Below are 19,678 nucleotides of genomic sequence, written 5' to 3' on the forward strand. Positions count from 1 at the left end.
ACTACTTATTTGTGCTACCGCAGGATGCATTTAATGTGTGCAATTTGGGTTGTCTCTTTTTTTGGAGACTGGTTATCTCTTTAAAGAAAGTAGTGGATAAGAGTCATAAAACAATTGGATATGTTATTGAATCTTTATCCTGTAACCATTATAAGATAAAATGAAGTTTTTCCTATTAATTTTTACATGTAATCATTACCAAAAGTGAACCAGATCAAGTTTGTAGCTCTATAATACATGTACTATAATGTTTAAAATGAGATATTGTTAGTATACATTTGTTAAAATAAAAGGAACAAATTATTCCTAATGAACCATAATGATTACTTAGAGCTAAACTCATATTGGATCAATTTAGCATCATAACTATGATAGTTTATGTATATTATCAATCTGATGGGTTGCTTATGGTTCCTTGGCATGGTAAATTAAACATTGTTTGGAAGCATTTCCTAGTACCATAAAATCTTAGCTCTGAAAGAAACCTGTGGTTCTCATTCCTCGTTGCATGAGGCAATTACTTGGGGAGTTTTATAAATATACAAATTTCCAGGTCCCATCCCTGATCTACAGAACCAAGTCATCAAGGGTGGAATTCATATAAATCCATTTCTTAGCTTCCCAGTTGATTCTGTTATGCAGCCAGAGTTGAAAGCTTCTTATCTGAATCAACTTTTTCTACTAAGTCTCCTCCAATGCTAGAAACCAGTAGTATTATGTACTGAAAGGTAAGCTCCATGAGGAAAAGAATCTTTTTTTGACTTGACCTCTGATTTTTACCCAGAACAAAGCACACTAGTGCTTTGTGGCATTTGTGTTAACACATATTTTGTGAACAAGGGAATGAACGAAATGAATGCATGAATGACTGAGCAAGCAAGGGAACAGGTCTAATTTGCCAACACTTCATGATTCTTTTGTTTGTTTGGTGCTGAACATATTACAATGCCTAAGGTTTATAATATACATTAACTCCTATTTTAAACATATTAATTGAAATATGCAAGCAAGACGTTACCTACCCATTGTTAGTGACTGTGTATTTTGCATTATTTTTTAAAAGTGATCATGGGTAATATTGAGTGATTCATTATCTTTTTCTCAGAGATGCTTACCTGATTCCAAAGCTTGTGTTATCCAACTTGTTAATAATGACTTCCTTTTCTGTTTCATAGTCCAAAGATTGTTTAGGTAGGCATAGATTAAAACAGCCAAAAAATAGAAGCATTACTTTAAATATTGGATATACCATTACATAATTATACATTGTTTTCAAAGCATGTCTTCATTGTATATCAGGAAAATTATATTTTATATTTTTCCCCTCACTCACTCACCTGTTTACTCTGATACACACTCCTGCATTTAAAAATAATCCTATAAAACTAAAAGTCACAAAAAAAGAAGGAAAAACAGTGGACTGTGATGATAAAAAAGTATTTAAGCCCTCTGGACTCCTATATTCTGGAGCAGCTAGAAGTAAAAATATGAGAGGATCATATAGTAGCCCGTGACAGATTCTGGAATCTGTCCAATAACCACTTGCAGAAGACGGCTTTGCAAACAATTGCTTTTTTATTTCTTGGCTTTATATCTATGTTACACTATTCAATAAAAAAAGTTACCAAAAAAAACTAAAAAGAAGTCAGCAGTCAATAAATAACCCTTATTTAGTTGCTGGACTCGAACTGATGAAAATAGCTGGTACTGCTCTCTATAGATTTATATATTATAAGGAAAGGACTTATAGCTTTCTCAATACTGCTAGAGTTTCTTAGGCATTATAAAAAATACTTTCATTTAATGGTGCATGGGTGGTTCAGTGGTAGAATGCTCATTTATCATGTGGGGACCTGGGTTCAATTCCCGGTTCATTGCAACCCCCATAACCACCACCACCACCCCTCCCCTTGAAAAAACCTTTCATCCAGTGATTCGTAGTTTTCCGAATCTTTTCTTTTTTTCTTTATTTTCAATTTTGAAATGTATAATCATATGGATTGCTAAAATTTTACATTCATCAAATATACTTTCAAAATTATTTGCTCTGATTTGTTGCACGTAAAGGTATGTGCCTTTTAATAAGCATGCAGTTTTATATATTCTCAGGATTTCTCATTGGATATCTTATTAAAGTTTTCCATTTGGTCTAAATTATCATCTTACACTGAGCAGTTGCAAAAAAAATTGCAATCTGCCAAAATATGCTTTTGATTTCAGTGTAGTTTATCTCTTCATTTGCTATTTCTTACACGTGTGTGTTTGTGTGTACACGATTACTGTTGTTAGTTTGTGTGGTAAGTACCCACATTGCACCTGACCTTGATTTCCATTGGGTGTCCTTATGTGTTCAGAAGAGTAAGACCCAAGTAGAAGATCAAGACCCAGTGATATTCCCTTCTCAGACTTTTCATCAACTTTCCAGAATCCTTTGAAGGGAAGAAAGTCATCTAGTGAATTCAGTTATACCCAGTTGGCCCACATTTTATTGGATGCCATAATACATGAATAGTACTTTCTTTCATGGATAATATTTTGATGACATCAAAAGTTGCACCAGGAAAATAAAGGAAGACATATCTTTTCCTCTTAAAAATAATGTTATTGTGCATAAACCATGGTTCTGTCTTATTCATTTAATGATTCTTCAAAATTGAAATGTTTTGTGTTCCAGGACCACAGATGTGACCCTTCCTCTGAAAGATCCCCGTTATCCCGACCATGATCTCGGAATTATTTTACTTTCAGTGGTTCTTACACCCAAAGAAGGAGAACCCAGGGATGTGGTAAATTGCCTCAAAGGCGAGTAGGAACTCCTTCTTGCTTTTGGTTATCTAAAGGCTGTGCGCCTTCTTTGGACCCGAGGCTAATAATAAAGAGAAGATGCAAATGAAAAGCTGGCCTTGCTCTTTGTTTCTGTGAATATCCTGGGTATTGCTAGACTCTGCTTATTGTATTTTTTTAACTCAAATTTCCTGTTTCATGCTCCAGATCAGAACCTCTGGTTGTAAATAAGGGACAGATTTACTCATTTTATTATAATTTTGTTTATAATTTCAGACATGTTATATTCTAGGCAAGTATTAATATTTATTTGGGGAATACATTTACTAGTGAATTGAATGTCTAGAATTCCGTGTTGGGGTATCCAGACCCTACCATTTTGATTGTATTGTCAGGTGTATCATGACAAAGCAAATGAGGTGAAATTATGAACAGAGTTTCTGCTTTCTGGTATTTGTTTGCTGAATGATAAGCGAGCACTTTTCATCTTCTTGATGGGCTTCCATGTTGGTATTACCCATTTCTTGGCACTGGCTGTCTGCACTTCCTTGTACACCATGCTGCTGTGAGAACTGACAAGGGATACAGAGGAGCCAATTACTCCAGTGCAGTTGAAGTGGCATTAAAAAATATCAGGTTTGACCCGCATCAGTATGCTTGCCAGTGCACATTCTACCACAGTTTACCTGAGATTATTTATTAGACTCAGTGTGCTTTCATGGACCTGGGGGCTACTCTAACTAGTTCTGACTATAAGATGTTTCAGGAATAGACATAATTTTTTTAGGTAAGTCCAAATACTGCATTTCAACAACATGTGTATTGCTGCCTCAAAATAATGTGTGATTGAAGTTGGTATAGGAGATATGTTAAAAATATATCATTGACATTTTTTCCTAGACAGTAGATAAAAATAGTGAACTTTACTTTAAAATTCTGAATGTTTTATACTCATTGAATATTCACCCTTTTTTGATAAATAGTTCCCTCTATCCTGTTAAAAAATTAAACAAGTAACATGTATTCATAAGTAATATTTTCTACATATGATGTAAGTATCTCTGCTTCACTCAGTAAGGAAGGAGTTTCTCTTTTCCAACAAATGTTACCAAGTAATACCTACTGCAAGACTATAGCACTGTGAAATTACATGTGTATATGTGCAAATGCATAGCCATGTGGGCAGATGGAAAGGTCGGTGAGGAAAATTTTTCACAGAGAATATTTAGAAATGGAGGACCATCATTTTAGAATTCACCACTTCAGAAGACAGTATATTTCACCCTAGCTCAAACCAAAGAAGTATATATCCTGCTGGCAAATGCATATTTAGGAATAAATTATAAATATTCATTTATTACTCTATTGAAAATAACCCTGGTATTGAAGCACCTACTATAAGCCAGGTCCTATGTTAGACACTTAGAATAAAATAGAACTTAAATTCAGTGAAGAAGGATTTGGAGATGAAACAATCACTGAAATAAGTGTAAAATGACAACTGTTTTAAGTTCCATAAAACAGAAGTATATGTTGCTGTAAGTATAAAAAATAGGAGAATTGATTCTAGCCAGAGAGCCAGAAGGTATAGGAAGGGCATCTATGAGGAAGTAAAATCAGAGGTAGAGTCTTTTAATAAGGCAAAAACCAGGAAGGGGGGATGTATGTCTAGAAGAAGAAACAGCACATACAAAGCCTGTGGCTAGAGAAGTCATGCCATATTTCAAGAATTGAAAAAGTACCAGCATTCAGAGAAGGTAGAAGCAAAGAGCAAGAGGGCAGTTGTGGTGCATGATGACCCTGGAGCAGAATGTAAATGCCCAGGCAAGGTAGGACCCATTGGTTATGTCAGGGTTTGCAGCCTTTCCTAGAGAGCCACTGAAAATTATAGAAATGGAAAGTAGCACAATCCTATTTGCCTTTAGCAAATATCTCTAGCTATACTGTAGAAAACAAGAGTGCAGAGATAAACATGAATGCTTGCAGACCAAGTATATTGCAGAAATCCAGGTGAGTGGTAATGGAGGCTTGGATTGGGGCTGTCAGAAGTAGAGATGGAGGTAAAATCAACACAACTTGGTGATGGAATATTCTTGCATTGGGCTTTTTTGTTATTTAATGAAGGGTAGCACTTCCTAAGTGAAAATACCTAATTGCCTGAGGTCTTGTGTTTCCTCCTTTCCTCAAACAATCTAAACTTGCAACATTACTGTGGGTTGGAATGATGTAGCAGCTCTTGTAGTTATTTGATGATTTGATGGTGGATAATCTGCTCATTTTTTTACATTGAAGAAGTATTCATTAAATACTCTCTAATCAAACTGTTTGAAAGATCAAGTTGGTACCAAGATACCGTACTGAGATGTTCTGAATTACATAAAACTACATGCCAGCACTGGCAAAATAGTTCCGAAGATTACTTTTTCTTTGACAATCCTTGTGGAATTCTTCAATCTCTCTGACTCCCTTAACTTATTTTTAAGCAGACTTTTTAATTCGAGAAAAATCGTTAAGAAATATTAAAGTGTCTGGAAGCTGATCCTCAGTGAGTTTTCAAACATGAATTTGGAAGGAAAGAGTTGAGTTTCCATCAGTTACTCATCAAAAATCTAGTTTTATTTATTCATTTAATACCTTTCTTTCTTTTTCCTTTTCTTCATTGTAGCCTCTGTCCCAATCATACAAGTTCCTCCACAGTTCTCTCAAATTCAAACTTTTTCACTGTCACTTATCCTACCTAAAATATGCTTCCTCTTCACCTCACCTCCATCTAATATCATATAACTCCTTAAAATATCTATATCTGGGTGGGCCACGGTGACTCAGCAGGCAAAGTTCTCATCTGCCATGCCAGAGACCCGGGTTCAATTCCTGGTGCCTGCCCATGCCAAAAAAAATCTCTATCTAATTCATTGCTTCTGATTACCTTTCTTGTAATGTTCCTCTCAAAACCTAGTCCAGTTTTCTGTGCCTGGTGGTGTTCAATGGGTTGTAGACAGGTCGCTTTGAGAATTTGAAGGGATATTTCATGTGAATAGGGAAGTTATTTCAAGTATTTCTTCTTACTTGTCTTTATATTCTTGAGGTTGTCACAAAAATATTCTTTACTAAATTTTTAAAATTGGTATAATAATAATAATCTGCTTGAAATCAGGTTTTATTCCTCTACTCAAGGTTCCTATGATAACACTGAATTGTAAGCACATCACTGAATTTTTATCATTTTGTTAACATGTCTCATATTATCTAAATATATTTCTCTTGGCTACATTTGAATTTCTTGGTTGGAAACAATCAGAGAGTGAAAGTATGAACAAATTGAATATTCATACACCTGAAATACTTTTAACATACTGGTGCAATGAAAATGATAGGCTAAACTTTCAAGAATTAACCTATCAAAAAATATTAGGGGCAAATCTTAGCGAAATTCACACTCTAAATATAACAAACTAGAAATCAGTTATTAAATGCTTCACAATTCCATTTAATAGTTAGAATGTTGCATAGGGGAGGAATGGAGGATAATTTTACATTGATCTTCACATGGCAAAAGTATCAAGAGTTCTGTCTCTTTTCATTACCTCATAAATAATTTAAGCTTTGGGGATTTAAGACTTTTAGTTTGAAAAACCATGTGTTGATTCTTATGTTTTTTGTTTACAAAACTTTGCTAAATAGTTTCTGTGTGTTAAATTGGAGCGTAGAAGAGATGAATTTGAAGAGCTTTTAACAAATACATCCCTAACAATCAACTAGAAAATAAAACAATAATATTAAGAAAAAGCCTTGAAAAATGTATTTAGAGATGAATGCTTGAAATACAAAGTTCTTAGCATCACAAAGTGCCACACATTCTAAATCAGTTTCCTTGTGCTTTTTTATTCACTGCTAATGCTGACAATGAATAATGCAGTTGGGATGATTTCTCTTTGTGAGGACTGCCAGTTCTAAAAATCAGTAACTCTGATTTTGACTATGTTGAAAATCTATCTGCTTATTGAATCTGTTGAAGAAGCCTCAAAAACACGCAAGGTCTAATTACAACAATTTAAGTAGTGGAGTATGAATAAGAGAAAATGTAGTTCATAGTGCCTATATTAAAATCTTCCCCATTGAGTTCCTGATTGAGCCCTTTTTAAAAAAGTCCTAGATTTGGACAAATATATCTATATATTTTTTAAGTTTCCAACATTGTGTGTATAAGAAGCCTTCATGGGGGTATGCTGATGAGCTGCATGGCACAACTGTCATTTCTGTTTTGATTGCATGTCCTGCAAAATTGAGCAGTGCATACATGTGCGTCCTATATCTGTATCTGGTATTTTGGTCTGATAGTGTGTTTGAGTTCTTTCTGGCTCTTTTCCTAGCAGAGTTCAATCCATAGCATTCTTCATTGGAGAATTTGTGAAATAAAAGTGAGTTAATTTGTGTTACACACCCTCTTGAATAACTTATACCTACAAATTGCTTGGCTAGAGCTAAAAATAGAGAATTCTAAGAAACATATGAATTGAGCCTGGTTGGCTTGTAGTGTGTTAAAAATCACATTTCTCATGCTAGTTTATTTTTCATATTTTTTCAGAATTATCCCACAGTCAGGATTTGAAAAAATATTGACCTACCAAAAAATTGAATGTATATATATTTTATAAGATGTATGTACTGTAATCTCTAGCCATTCTGTGATTTGTTTTACATCTATAGTAGTTAAGTAATTGCCTAAAGAAAACATCACTACAATAAAAGATAAAGTAAAAAATGAAGGAGATGTGGAGTTAAAAATATATGTTATCACTTCTGCAGCTCATCTATCACAGGCTATGTTTTTATGGAACTCATTCCATTTATTGGATTCAAGGAAGTTTGAGCAGCTGATCATTAGTATGAGCATTTAATGATAACTATACTAATATTTGATGACGACACTTTCAAAAATGAATTCATATGTTCCTCAGCTGAAGTTAAGGTCATAGAACATAAAAAAACAAATCTTATTTTTCTAGAATTTGCTTCATCTCCTATCTTTAACATTCCCCAAATAATCTTTCTTCTTTAACGTGTCTATCAGATAGCAAAGGTAAAAGTACTAATATGTTAAATTATGTTTCTTTTTGCTTTTCTACTGTTTTTATCTTTATTGAATCTACCTTAACCCAACTACCTAAAAAGAAAATGGGGCTTGGGAATATCCACTTAGATAAATGGTTTGGTGGAAAGAATCAGAAATTTTTGTTGTAAAATCTAGAGCCATTAGATCAAGAGAATCACAGGATCTCATAATAAACCTCTAAATACTAAATCAGAAAAATAATTAATTGGTCATCATAGATGCCAAATATTTCATATTTATACTTAGGGAAATCACTGACGTTCTGTTTGTATGTTTCCCAATTTAAAAAATAGTACTATGCAGCCTGTGTATAAAATTGATTTTGAGAGACAAAACAAAACAAACGCTAACCCTACAGGTTGCTTTACATAGAGAAGGTTAATTAATTGCATGCAGTGGTTCTAAGTAAGGGGATGTGGTTTGACCAGCAGCATTCCTAAATCCACGTTATGTTGAGTAGTGATGCCATGAGGCTCCACATTTCCTAACATTCTAGAACCCACTTTATTATGGGTTTATTATTCTATATCTCATAGAATGAAATTTTATGAAATTCTTAGATGCTAGATGATGGTGGTTAATGGCCCCAAGTTAAGAGATTTTATTCTTTAGAAAAAAAACTTATCTTAATTGCTCTCACTTGATTTGGCTCAAAGCATCGTCTCTAGGAATTACAGCTCTTTGTGCATCAATATTCTGCTTTCGGAGAAAGTTGAACATTTATTACTTGAGTCCTAGTGAAGAGTTTTTGTGGCTATGACATACCACAAAAATATTTGGTTTCCGATGGCCTTTTGGTGATGATAGAGGAAGTAATGGAGTGGTGATGATGATGATGATACCAATGACTCAGTCATCGCAACGACCCTACTAAGGTCCATTCCATAACCCAGTGATGGTTTTGTTCCTTCAAAATGAATTGGACATTAATTCTCAGAAAACACATAAAATATTTACTGCAATGATATTTGAAAACAACACTCTGAAATTACCTGGCTCCATTTGAAAAAAAAATTAGATAATTATTGTAAACTTAGGATATCTATTATTCATCCATATTTTGGTCAATGTTTAACATAGTGTATTTAGAGAAAATGTACTTGATGAAAACCACTATTTACCGGAAAGAGGAAGCTAATCATTAACTTTGACAATTTTATAATGTTTAACATAGTGTATTTAGAGAAAATGTACTTGATGAAAACCACCATTTACCGGAAAGAGGAAGCTAATCATTAACTTTGACAATTTTATGACTTTTTATTTCCTATCCTAGAATCTCTAGAGTTCATTCTCTTGGTTTAGGCAAAAGGTTGACTTCTGTATGAAGTAAAATCTTTTTTGTGTGTGTGTGTTTTTGTGGCCCATATGTAGTCCAAATTAGCCCTGATTTACAGGGAATTTGCTGAAGAAGATGTAGTTCCTTGAAGCCCCAGCATAGTTCCTTGATGTACAAACATGGCAAGCATTTATATATATTATTTGCTCCAAATATTCTCTCTTCTCCATATGTCTTAAAGTTAGTAAGAAAGTTAAGACAGGGTATCCAGGTTAATCAAAGAGTTAATACCTCAGCATTTATTGAGAAACTTAAAACTGAATTGAGGAAATGAAAATATTTGGGGTTTTATGATTTATGCAAGAGACCAATAATCTTGAGCACATATCACAAATTTCCATAACCTTAATTTAACCTTTTGGTCATACATACCTCTTACTATGACCCAATCATTAATTTAAAGGATAGTTACACATTTAGCACATTTTAGCAGGGAAAATGCACCAATAGCCATAATGATATGCATAATTTTTCTCAAATAAAAGCATGTATAGTCCTGTTATCATAAAAAACTAACTGGAAACAGAGACAATGTGGAGATGTCATCAGAGCCACAGTTTTTGTATGTGTTGGAAGAGAAAATTTATTACATGTCTGATAATGTCATGTTACACCCGCCACCTTCACCACCAGGGGGAGCAATTGCCAATCATGAGACACAATGTGCTTTTTCCCATCAATAAAATATTTCAGAATTTCCATTCTATTCCAAATATATCATCCCATTTTTTTTGTGTTTAAAAGAATGAACCAAATGAACTCTCACCAGAAAAACTGCTTGAATGTTAAAGGTGTTTCTTCTAGTTGTGTGTTTGTGTGTGTGTGTGAGTGTGTGTGTGTGTGTGTGTGTGTGCGTGTCCACAGCCTTTGTCTTATGTAGTTATGTCTGGAAACTCTTTCCTTTAAAAGCTGATAAATGTTAAGTTTCCTCTAGAAAACAATGGGCTGCCCAATTCTGTACTTGAGTGAAAAGATAATTAAAATGCTTTATTTCATTTACAGACAATGCTAATGAGGAAGAGTTGGAAAAGATCAAGTAAGGTAATGCTTACCATGTAATCTTTCAGTTTTTCTTATTGAGAAGAACTGTCAGCTGCTTTCTCAAAACCCTCTTCATACCTCTTCAAACTATACCACAGATCTTCATTGCTATTCAAATCTTATTTTTTTCTGTAAACTTTAAGAAAACCATGTGATGCTTTTTAAGTAAGTAGAAATCACACTGATCAATTGCACCCAAAATCATTTTTTCATCAATCTCTGATCACTTATCAACATCATTCTCTGCATCTGGTCTCTCTTAAATGTACAACAGGGTCTAGAAAATATCTCTGCTCTGGTTTAGGAATAAAATGATGAAGTTAGGGCAGCAATACACAAGACAAAGGAAGATCATGCACTTTAGTGTTTTTATTCACTGAAAAGTGAGCATGAGGTTTTCTAAATTCAAAATCTCTATATTGCTACAACTTGGAGCATATAATAGGAGCAGTTTTCCATCATTGCCTCATTTCATTCTAAATGGATCTTGGAGTGAGAGGAGTTTATGGTTCCTATAACTTACTAAACCCTGACTCTTAAAAGCTGCACATTGTATGTGATATAAACTGAGCTGTTAATTTGTTCAGTGGTAGTATCATTCTTGGACACAGATAAATATCAAGATGAAATTGTACTCTTAGATAAATTGTCCATGAAGCATATCAAAAAAGATTGTGCTTGTAAAAATCTTATTTGCTCAAATTTGTAGTTAAACAGTCAGTGTTCTTTTTTAATGGTGACTAATAATTTTTTTAGACCCTGGTACATAACAATCTTTTATCTTCCATTCTAACCAAATCATGCTATTACTTGAGTTTTTCTTTAATATTGTCATTTTTATTACTGTGAGTTAAGAAAATGCATAATAAGAAAATGCTTTTTATATTTATGGTAATGTCTTAATCCGTTTTATACATTTCCTACTATATAATTTCTCCCCAAATCTTAAAGATTTAATGACCAAAAGTTAATGTAATCACAGAAAAGTCAAGCTTATTTTTAACATCACCTTGATCACTTAATGAAATGAAAAACATTTATTAAGGAAAGTTGTAGAATATTTCTGACTTAGTGTGCATGATGTTTCTACTGATCAAAATAAAGTTTCAAGAAGTTTTAAAGAATCATTTGCACTGTTCATTTTTGTATTTCTATTGTTTCTTCGTAATTGTACTTAATAATTAGTGTTGTTTTAACAGTATATATCATTTTAAATTCATGTAATTTGTATTTCTTCACCTTGTATCTAAATTAACCTATACTATGAGATACTTGTGTAAGAACATAGCATTTCATTAATAGCAAGCAATATCCTCTCTTCCACATGTAGTTAAGCTGTAATGTAGAGCAGAATAACACATAGTATTCATTAGTAATTAATGGGAATGATCCATTTTGTTGTAGTAAAAGAGGAAGAATGAAAATATTCTTTTAAAATCCATTTAATTTATAAATAAGTTCAATTCTAATGATAACTTAAAAGAAATCTAGACCTTTCAGTTATCTGCAAAAAATTAAAAATTAATAATAAGCATCTATTCTCCACTATTTTTATACCTAAGATTCTTGAAGTTTTAATTTGTTATTAATAATCCATTTGTACATTCAAGCTAGTACATTTTTTCTACCTTGCCACTCAAGATACAGAGTTCTCTGCATCTAGCTCTGTTCTCATTTGGGTGGCACTTGGCAGATTATTTTTAGTGTGTGCTGTAATAGAGCTTTTGGTTTCTTGGCCTAAAAGGATTTTCAATTTTATAAAATTTAATGGGAATATTGAATGATGAGTGAAGTAGAATCAGTTCACTCGTTTGTTTTTTTTTCTACAGGAACATATTGAACACCTGCTAATGCATTCTAATTTTCACTGTATCATAAAGCATTTTCCATATTTGTCCTTACAAGTGTTAAAAGAGCAGCAAAAATTAGAGGTCTCTATTAGGACCTCAGTCTCAGCCCAGTAGGTGAAGAATGGGGAGGCCTTAATAGGAAAGAGGCTGGGCTGGCAAAGCCTGGTCATCTTCATTTCCTCTCAGTGTCACTTTGAAAGAAAGCATCCTTCTTAGAGAACATGAAAATTGTGCATCATCTGACAGACTAAGAAAAAAATAATTCTAGACAATAGCTGACTATAAATTTTATAGTTGATTTTGGAAGCTAGTAAGAAACCACCAAGGCCTAAAATGAGGTAATGTCTTTCTAATTTAGTATACAAACTGAAACTCATCTCTATCAGTACTATATAAATAGTCGAGTTAAAGGCTTCTATTGGCTATATTTATTCATAAATGCTCTAGATAAATAAGTGAACGCAGAATTGGGTGATTTTAGAAGTGGCCCAGATCTCATGGCCAGAGATACAAAATGTTAATTTTGCAACATTTAGGTCTATTAAAGTTAATTTACATGATCAGAAATGGGGTATAAAGAATGCTTGCAAGAGAAGTATTAGTGTTTAATCCTCTGAAAGTAAAGAGGTGGTTGTTATAGGCTGGAGAGGGTCCAAAGGAGGCCATACCATTTTTCAAGAAAGTGGTGCCATTTACTGTTTCAGAATTCAACAAATATGTTTTAAGCCAGTACCATATACGAGATCTTTTGCTTAATTTTTGTGGGAAGAATGGAGCACACAATCAGCCTGATCCTTGAGACAGAATCATGAAAAAGAGTGGCTACATCTTCTCCACAATTAAGTATGCTTACTGCCATCCTACATCCAGTCTCCCAAATGGATCCAGCAGACAGTAGCTGTGTTTATTTGGGAACTTATGCTATTATTTTATGCATCCAAATTCAAGTTTGGGAACTAAAAGAGAGATTATATGGATTTGGGTAGGAATGGGAAATAAGGTGAAATTTCCATTTAAGAAAGAATGAAGTGGCCACTGCACCATTCTCAAGATGCCTACTGAGAAAGTTTATGTCCCATGGAAATGAGATTATGCCATGGCATGAACTTGGAAATATGCTTTCAAAGATTGGAATTGGCTGATGATTGTATATTGCTAAATTCAAATCTGTTAAATTCAAATTAAGGGAAAGTCTGAAATTTCAATTTGAAACCTACTGTTCAGTTGAACTTCCTTCTCCAAACATTTCCTCCAGAGATTAAAGGAAAGAGGGTGATATGAATAAGAATATACTATGTAGTTCTGTCAGTTTTATGGAAATGGAAATTTTAAAAATTATTTTAGTCTATCCCCAAAAATTCCTTTATGTGTAAGAATTTTTCTCTTTTATTTTTGGAGAAAGGGTGTAATTTATATGCCTTATGTTTTAAGTACAGGTATTTAATATTAGATTTAACCACACTCAAAAGTCAAAGTATTTATTTATTCACATAAATACAGATAATTTTCTTCTTGGGCTCTTGATTTACGGAAAAGAGATCTCTTACATTTTTATGGCAAAGAATAGGCAATGAAGCCAATGATGAATGCAATATCTAATTCAAGAGCCTTTACCTCTGTAGCAAATACTTAAATATAGCTAGATGATAGTGTTAGAGATTCATCTCCAGTATGGATTTTTTCTTCATTGACTCAGTTTCTCTCAGAAGGGCTATAACCACCCAGGGCTAAAAGCTACATTTACGTTGTTATTTGTCTAGTATGCATGTCTCTACTCTCAACAAGGTCGGAATCAGCCCATAACATTTTCCATTATTAAATCCCCACTCCTCATTTTTGTCTTGAATCTCTGTGCTGAGATTTCTTTCCTTAATTTTGTTACCACTTTTCTATGAAAAATAGGTTCTTTCAATTGAAATCTTATTTGAGGCACTCACATAATGTGGGATTGTATTTATTATTGAAATCAAAAGTTGAAATGCCAGTTTGTGGACAGGGAAATCATAATTTCTGTTTGGACTGATTTATATATTGTTTGAAGTAAATGTTTTATCCACTGAATGGCGAGTAAGAAAAAGATACACCTAAACTTGCCTCTGAAAAGCAAGAATGCTATAAAATATGTGTTATATTTGAATGACATGTAAACCAATAAAAGATTATGAATTCCATGATATCTCCTCTTGTGGGAATGGTAACATTCTTTTTTTTTTTAATTTTTTTTTTTTTGAACATGGGCAGGCACCGGGAATTGAACCCAGGTCCTCTGGCTTGGCAGGCAAGCATTCTTACCTGCTGAGCCACCACGGCCCGCCTGTAACATTCTTTAAAATATTCATTCTGGTGTTCCATAATCACACTTCCAATTGTTCACATTTTAAATTCTGCCCCACATTCAGTTCTTATAGAAGAATGTTATCTTAGGAAGGAACCCATATATCCCTCAACTTCAGCAATTAGATAATTATCCTGGTCAAAGAGTTACACTTACATGACAAAATGCTTTTTGGCAGAGAAATAGTAGTACTTTGAGTTATTGCTCTTGAATCTTTAGAAGAAGTTGATCATTGATAATTTATTCTAAAGTTAAAATATTCACCAAGAAAGTTTCATGAGCTCGAATGAGAAGAGGTATATGCATTTTATGAATAATTTTATGGGGTCAAAATAAAAAATGGAAGAAATCATGAAACAATTGGCTCTCTCAGAAGTAAACATTAATGGTTTTGCACTCCATTGTGTGTGTGTGTGTTTACAGAGTTTATCAATGGGTGAGATATGTGCTTTCAACAGCTGTTTTCAATTATGTGAGAAATGACTGTGGTGATAATATAAAGAGATACACATTGCAATTCGTGTCTTCAATGATAATAATTTAGAATATTTAAAGGAAAGTTCATCCTTTGAATAATATAATAAAGTCAAACATGATGGTGTCTCATTATCATATCTTCTTTTACTTGATGTCATATTTTTAGTAATATATCTTTTTTATAAAGATTTTATTATAATCACAACATAATTTTAATGAACTGTAAAACACTTTATTCATTGGTTGAATGAAATACTTTTTAATAAGGATTTTGGCAAGGATATTGTTAATTTAAACTAGAAAACACTTTCAACTCTGTAAATCTGCAGGGCACAGTTAAACCTGACACCTTGGATGACACATTAAAAATGCATCAGTGACTCATGCTGCCGGACTTTAAGGCATATTATGAAGCCACAGTGGTCAAAACAGCATGGTATTGGCATAAAGATAGATATATCGACCAATGGAATCGAATAGAGTGCTCAGATATAGACCCTCTCATCTATGGACATTTGATCTTTGATAAGGCAGTCAAACCAACTCATTTGGGACAGAACAGTCTCTTCAATAAATGGTGCCTAGAGAACTGGATATCCATATGCAAAAGAATGAAAGAGGACCCGTATCTCACACCCTATACAAAAGTTAACTCAAAATGGATCAAAGATCTAAACATTAGGTCTAAGACCATAAAACAGTTAGAGGAAAATGTTGGGAGATATCTTATGGATCTTACAACTGGAGGCGGTTTTATGGACCTTAAACCTAAAGCAAGAGCACTGAAGAAGGAAATAAATAAATAGGAACTCCTCAAAATTAAACACTTTTGTGCATCAAAGAACTTCATCAAGAAAGTAGAAAGACAGCCTTCACAATGGGAGACAATATTTGGAAATGATATATCAGATAAAGGTCTAGTATCCAGAATTTATAAAGAGATTGTTCATCTCAACAACAAAAAGACAGCCAACCCAATTACAAAATGGGAAAAAGACTTGAACAGACACCTCTCAGAAGAGGAAATACGGATGGCCAAGAGGCACATGAAGAGATGCTCAATGTCCCTGGCCATTAGAGAAATGCAAATCAAAACCACAATGAGATATCATCTCACACCCACCAGAATGGCCATTATCAACAAAACAGAAAATGACAAGTGCTGGAGAGGATGCGGAGAAAGAGGCACACTTATCCACTGTGATGGGAATGTCAAAGGGTGCAACCACTGTGGAAGGCAGTTTGGCGGTTCCTCAAAAAGCTGAATATAGAACTGCCATACGACCCAGCAATACCATTGCTAGGTATCTACTCAAAGGACTTAAGGGCAAAGACACAAACGGACATTTGCACACCAATGTTTATAGCAGCATTATTTACAATTGCAAAGAGATGGAAACAGCCAAAATCTCCATCAACAGAAGAGTGGCTAAACAAACTGTGGTATATACATACGATGGAATATTATGCAGCTTTAAGACAAGATAAACTTATGAACCATGTAATAACATGGATGGACCTTGAGAATATTATGCTGAGTGAACCCAGCCAAAAACTAAAGGACAAATACTGTATGGTCCCACTGATGTGAATGGACATTCGAGAATAAACTTGAAATATGTCATTGGTAACAGAGTTCAGCAGGAGTTAGAAACAGGGTAAGACAATGGGTAATTGAAGCTGAAGGAATACAGACTGTGCAACAGGACTAGATACAAAAACTCAAAAATGGACAGCACAATAATACCTAATTGTAAAGTAATCATGTTAAAACACTGAATGAAGCTGCATCTGAGCTATAGGTTTTTGCTTTGTTTTGTTTTGTTTTGTTTTGATTTTACTATTATTACTTTTATTTTTTTCTCTATATTAACATTCTATATCTTTTTCGGTTATGTTGCTAGTTCTTCTAAACCAATGCAGATGTACTAAGAAATGATGATCATGCATCTATGTGATGATGTTAAGAATTAATGATTGCATATGTAGAATGGTATGATCTCTAAATGTTGGGTTAATTTCTTTTTTTCCGTTAATTAAAAAAAAAAAAAAGAGAAGGGATAATTGGAGCTGAAGGGATACAGACTGTACAACGGGACTGGATATAAAAACTCAGAAATGGACAGCACAATACTACCCAATTGTAATGCAATTATGTTAAAACACTGAATGAAGCTGCATGTGAGGTATAGGTTTTTTGTTTTTGTTTTTTTTGTTTTTTTTTCTTTCTATTACTGTTTTAATTCTTATTCTGTTGTCTTTTTATTTCTTTTTCTAAATCGATGCAAATGTACTAAGAAATGATGAATATGCAACTATGTGATGTTATTAAGAATTACTGATTGTACATGTAGACTGGAATGATTTCTAATTGTTTTGTTAATTCTTTTTTTAATTAATAAAAAAAAACCCATTAAAAAAAATGCATCAGTGACTCATGCTGCCGGACTTTAAGGCATATTATGAAGCCACAGTGGTCAAAACAGCATGGTATTGGCATAAAGATAGATATATCGACCAATGGAATCGAATAGAGTGCTCAGATATAGACCCTCTCATCTATGGACATTTGATCTTTGATAAGGCAGTCAAACCAACTCATTTGGGACAGAACAGTCTCTTCAATAAATGGTGCCTAGAGAACTGGATATCCATATGCAAAAGAATGAAAGAGGACCCGTATCTCACGCCCTATACAAAAGTTAACTCAAAATGGATCAAAGATCTAAACATTAGGTCTAAGACCATAAAACAGTTAGAGGAAAATGTAGGGAGATATCTTATGAAACTTACAATTGGAGGAGGTTTTATGGACCTTAAACCTAAAGCAAGAGTACTGAAGAAATAAATAAATAAATGGGGGCTCCTCAAAATTAAACACTTTTGTGCATCAAAGAACTTCATCAAGAAAGTAGAAAGACTGCCTACACAATGGGAGACAACATTTGGAAACGACATATCAGATAAAGGTCTAGTATCCAGAATTTATAAAGAGATTGTTCAACTCAACAACAAAAAGACAGCCAACCCAATTACAAAATGGGAAAAAGACTTGAATAGACACCTCTCAGAAGAGGAAATACAAATGGCCAAAAGGCACATGAAGAGATGCTCAATATCCCTGGCCATTAGAGAAATGCAAATCAAAACCACAATGAGATATCATCTCACACCCACCAGAATGGCCATTATCAACAAAACAAAGAATGACAAGTGCTGGAGAGGATGCGGAGAAAGAGGCACACTTATCCACTGTTGGTGGGAATGTCAAAGGGTGCAACCACTGTGGAAGGCAGTTTGGCGGTTCCTCAAAAAACTGAATATAGAATTGCCATACCACCCAGCAATACCATTGCTAGGTATCTACTCAAAGGACTTAAGGGCAAAGACACAAACGGACATTTGCACACCAATGTTTATAGCAGCATTATTTACAATTGCAAAGAGATGGAAACAGCCAAAATGTCCATCAACAGACGAGTGGCTAAACAAACTGTGGTATATACATACGATGGAATGTTATGCAGCTTTAAGACAGAATAAACTTATGAAGCATGTAATAACATGGATGGACCTAGAGAACATTATGCTGAGTGAGACTAGCCAAAAACTAAAGGACAAATACTGTATGGTCCCACTGATGTGAACCGATATTAGAGAATAAACTTTGAATATGTCGTTGGTAACAGAGACCATCAGGAGTTAGAAACAGGGTAAGACAATGGGTAATTGGAGCTGAAGGGTTACAGACTGTGCAACAGGACTAGATACAAAAACTCAGAAATGGACAGCACAATACTATCTAATTGTAATGTAATTATGTTAAAACACTGAATGAAGCTGCATCTGAGCTATAGTTTTTTTGTTTGTTTGTCTGTGTTTTTTTAATATATTTTTTATTTATTTTTATTTTTTTCTCTATATTATCATTCTATTTCTTTTTCTGTTGTTTTGCTAGTTCTTTTTCTAAATCGATGCAAATGTACTAAGAAATGATGATCATACATCTTTTGTATGATCATACATCATTATGTGATGATATTAAGAATTACTGATTGCATATGTACAATGGAATGATTTCTAAATGTTGTGTTAGTTAATTTTTTTATTAATAAAAAAATGCATCAGTGAAAACCTCTAAGTGCTTTAATTTAAGTAATAGTAGAGAAACAGATTAACACATTTTTAAATAACTCACACAGTGAGACATAATGAAAAAAAGTCACTATTTAACAATTATCAGATTCTTTTTACCAAGACCTCATATCCTGATTATAAAAATAGGTGATTTTTAAAACTTACAAAAATGAAAACTTTATTGATCTTGGACTATCTTAAACTTGAGGGACAAATGTGTTTTTTCCTTGTTGTCTTCTTTAGAATTATTATGCGTAAATTGAGACAGGAGACACGTTTTGAAGAAAAACAAATTCTTTATATAAAAATTCTCATTTTACTACTATTTTACCCCCAAATCTGTTACTTAGAAATACTATAAAGAATCAACTGCATAATTCGACTTAGCTATTCCAAAAAATACAACAATGAGCAAAAAGTGAATAACAGTGAGCATATCTATTATAAAAAAGTGCATTTTGACCCCAGTTAACCAAACTCCTGAAATTTATGGTAAGTTTACTTGAAATACTGATATTAACACATAATACCAATAAATATTTGATTACCTTCACAAAATGCATGGAAGCACAATTGCATGTTATATGGAGATGATTTTTTTC

The 19,678-nt window shown here is 33.5% G+C and overlaps 1 protein-coding gene across 1 annotated transcript in view; it reads left to right on the forward strand.

Annotated features, from left to right (window-relative positions):
- LOC143658319 (multiple C2 and transmembrane domain-containing protein 1-like) overlaps positions 1–19,678 on the forward strand; it is a 230,954-nt gene that overhangs the window by 1,504 nt on the left and 209,772 nt on the right. The window contains 2 exon segments of the mRNA XM_077130463.1: positions 2,675–2,786; positions 10,239–10,277. Coding sequence (XP_076986578.1) covers positions 2,675–2,786; positions 10,239–10,277 — 151 coding nt within the window.

Source organism: Tamandua tetradactyla, chromosome 16 (genome assembly GCF_023851605.1).
Source record: "Tamandua tetradactyla isolate mTamTet1 chromosome 16, mTamTet1.pri, whole genome shotgun sequence".
Lineage (NCBI taxonomy): Eukaryota > Metazoa > Chordata > Mammalia > Pilosa > Myrmecophagidae > Tamandua > Tamandua tetradactyla.